This window comes from Penaeus monodon, chromosome 14, assembly GCF_015228065.2.
Source record: "Penaeus monodon isolate SGIC_2016 chromosome 14, NSTDA_Pmon_1, whole genome shotgun sequence".
Lineage (NCBI taxonomy): Eukaryota > Metazoa > Arthropoda > Malacostraca > Decapoda > Penaeidae > Penaeus > Penaeus monodon.
The window spans coordinates 51,130,671-51,133,435 of NC_051399.1; the positions used below are offsets into that span (position 1 = coordinate 51,130,671).

Below are 2,765 nucleotides of genomic sequence, written 5' to 3' on the forward strand. Positions count from 1 at the left end.
GCTCCAAATCCAAAAATGAATCAGTGGAACATTTATTTCAAGATATGGCTAGGGCGTCCCACGCAGGCGACGCGCGAGGACATCGCCGTACACTCGTGAGAAATGGACAGCGGCTACCGTATCAAGAGCGAATACTGTTAAAGAAGTTAGCTCAAAGGAGGGGGAGAGGCAGAAGAAAGAAAATGAGACGATAGGTTTGAAGATTGGAACACTGAATGTGGGGAGTATGACAGCGAGGAGCCACGAACTGGTGGACCTGATGGAGAGGAGAAAGGTAAGAATCATGTGCTTGCAGGAGACAAAGTGGAGGGGAGTAAGGCCAAAGAACTTGGAAACGGATTTAAACTGTTCTACATAGGAGACGATGGAAGAAAGAACGGAGTTGGAATTGTTTTGGATGAGGAACTCAAGAAGGGGGTACTAGAAGTGACAAGATCTTCAGACCGAATCATCTGGCTTAAGATGGAGATGGGTAAACTGGTGGTGACATCATGAGTGTGTATGCGGCCCAACAAGGTTGTGCAGACGAAGAGAAGGAGAAGTTTTGGGAGGAGTTGGACGAAGTGAGAAAAATTCCAGCTGAGGAGAAACTATGGATAGGGGGTGATTTCAATGGACACGTTGGTGGTGATAACACAGGCAGAGAAGAGACGATGGGCAAATTTGGTTATGGTACTAAGAATGATGGTGGGGAAGAACTCGTGACATTCGCGATGAGGCATAATTTGTGGATCGTTAACACGTTCTATAAGAAAGCCACTAGGCACAAGATCACCTACCAAAGTGGAAGCACTCAGTCACAAATAGATTACATCCTCTGCCGCTCATATGACAAGAATACGAAAGACTGTAAAGTAATTCTTGGGGAAACCATCACAAACCAACACCGACCAGTCATTTGCACACTTAAAGTTGTGAAGTCAAAACCCCAGACGAAGTCAAGAACCCAGAAAATCAAGTGGTGGAAGCTAAAAGAAGCGCAGAGCAGAGATGATTTTACAGATAAGGTTAGAGAGACCCTAGAAAGACGTAGACAGGAAGAGAGGTGTGACTGGGAAACAATCGCAGAAGACATGCGGGATCTGGGAGAGAAAGTCTGTGGCAAAACCTCCGGAATGGCAAAGGCTGGAAAGGAGACGTGGTGGTGGTGTGATGAAGTCCAGAGAAGAATTAGTGAGAAGAAGCAAAGAGAAACTCTTTGAAGATCCATCTGAAGAGAACAAACCTTACTACAAAACACAAAGAAGGAAGCTAAAAGAGCTGTGGCAACCGTAAAGGCAAGAGCATATAACCAACTCTACGAAGACCTTGATACAACAGAAGGTACGAAAAAGGTACTTAGAATTGCTAAACAAAGGGACAAAAACTCGAAAGACATCTATCAGACAAAATGGATAAAGAACGATGAAGGGAATGTGTTAACAAATGATGAGGATATTCTGGAAAGGTGGCGGTTGTATTTTATGAAGCTCATGATGAAGAAAATCCTAGGGAAGCACGTGAGGAGGAACAGTTGGGGAATCCTGGTGAGGTGGAAGCCATCACTGACGATGAGGTGAGAAGAGCGCTAAGGAAGATGAAGGATGGAAAAGCAGTGGGACCAGATAATTTACCAATTGAAGCATGGAAGTGCCTTGGTGAAGAAGGAGTAACTATCCTGTGCTCAATGCTCAACAAGATTTTCGATGAAGAAAAGATCCCAGAGTCGTGGCGGAAGAGCATACTCGTCCCTATCTATAAGAACAAAGGTGACATCATGGCCTGTGGTAACTACCTAGGCATAAAACTCATGAGCCACAGCATGAAATTATTTGAACGTATGATTGAGCACCGACTAAGGGTGTGGTGAACATCAGTGAAGAGCAGTTTGGATTCATGGAGGGGAAGTCCACTCCAGATGCCATTTTCGCGCTGAGGCAAGTGCAGGAGAGATACAGAGAAGGTCACAAAGAGCTGCATGGAGTATTCATCGATCTGGAGAAAGCATACGACAGGGTGCCACGGGAAGAGATGATGTGGTGTATGAGAAAGAAGAACGTCCCAGAGAAGTACATCCGTGTTGTGCAAGACATGTACAAGGAAAGTGAGACAGTGGTGAGGTGCGTGGCAGGGACAACAGAGCCGTTCATGGTGGAAGTAGGGTTGCACCAGGGGTCGGCACTTAGCCCGTTCGTGTTTTGCGATCATCATGGATACCCTGACAGACGACATTAGGAAGGAGGCCCCATGGAGCATGATGTTTGCTGATGATGTAGTACTTTGTTCCGAAGAGAAGGCAGACCTGGAAGTGGACCTGGAGAGGTGGCACAATGGATTGGAGAAGAGAGGAATGAAAGTGTCAAGAGCAAGACAGAGTACATGTGTTTAAATGGAAGGCAAGGAGGGAGCGTACTGATGGACGACCAACACTGCCAGAAGTAACAGAATTCAGTATCTTGGTAGTCTGCTACATCGGATGGAGGTGTCGACAAGGAGATCAGCAGAAGGATCCAATCAGGCTGGACTAATTGGAAAAGAATGTCTGGAGTGATGTGCGACAAAAGGATACCCATAAAAGTGAAGGGAAAATACACCAAACCGTGATCCAGCCAGCAATGCTGTATGGGTTAGAAACAGTCCCTCAAACCAAAAAGTTAATGAAGAGATTGGAGGTGGCTGAAATGAAAATGTGTAGATGGGCGTGTGGTCTTACTATGAAAGACAGGGTAAGAAATGAGGACATCCGGGAAAGAATGGGAGTAACAAATGTCGGGGTGAGAAGCAGA

General features: G+C 45.8%; 1 protein-coding gene across 1 annotated transcript; it reads left to right on the top strand.

Moving 5' to 3' along the window:
- The first annotated feature begins 491 nt into the window (after nt 1-491).
- Nucleotides 492-1,849, top strand: LOC119580751. Its single transcript, XM_037928848.1, has 3 exons — nt 492-1,173; nt 1,219-1,334; nt 1,448-1,849. Exons 1-3 carry the CDS (start codon nt 492-494, stop codon nt 1,847-1,849), a joined length of 1,200 nt encoding a protein of 399 aa, XP_037784776.1.
- The last annotated feature ends 916 nt before the right edge of the window (nt 1,850-2,765 follow it).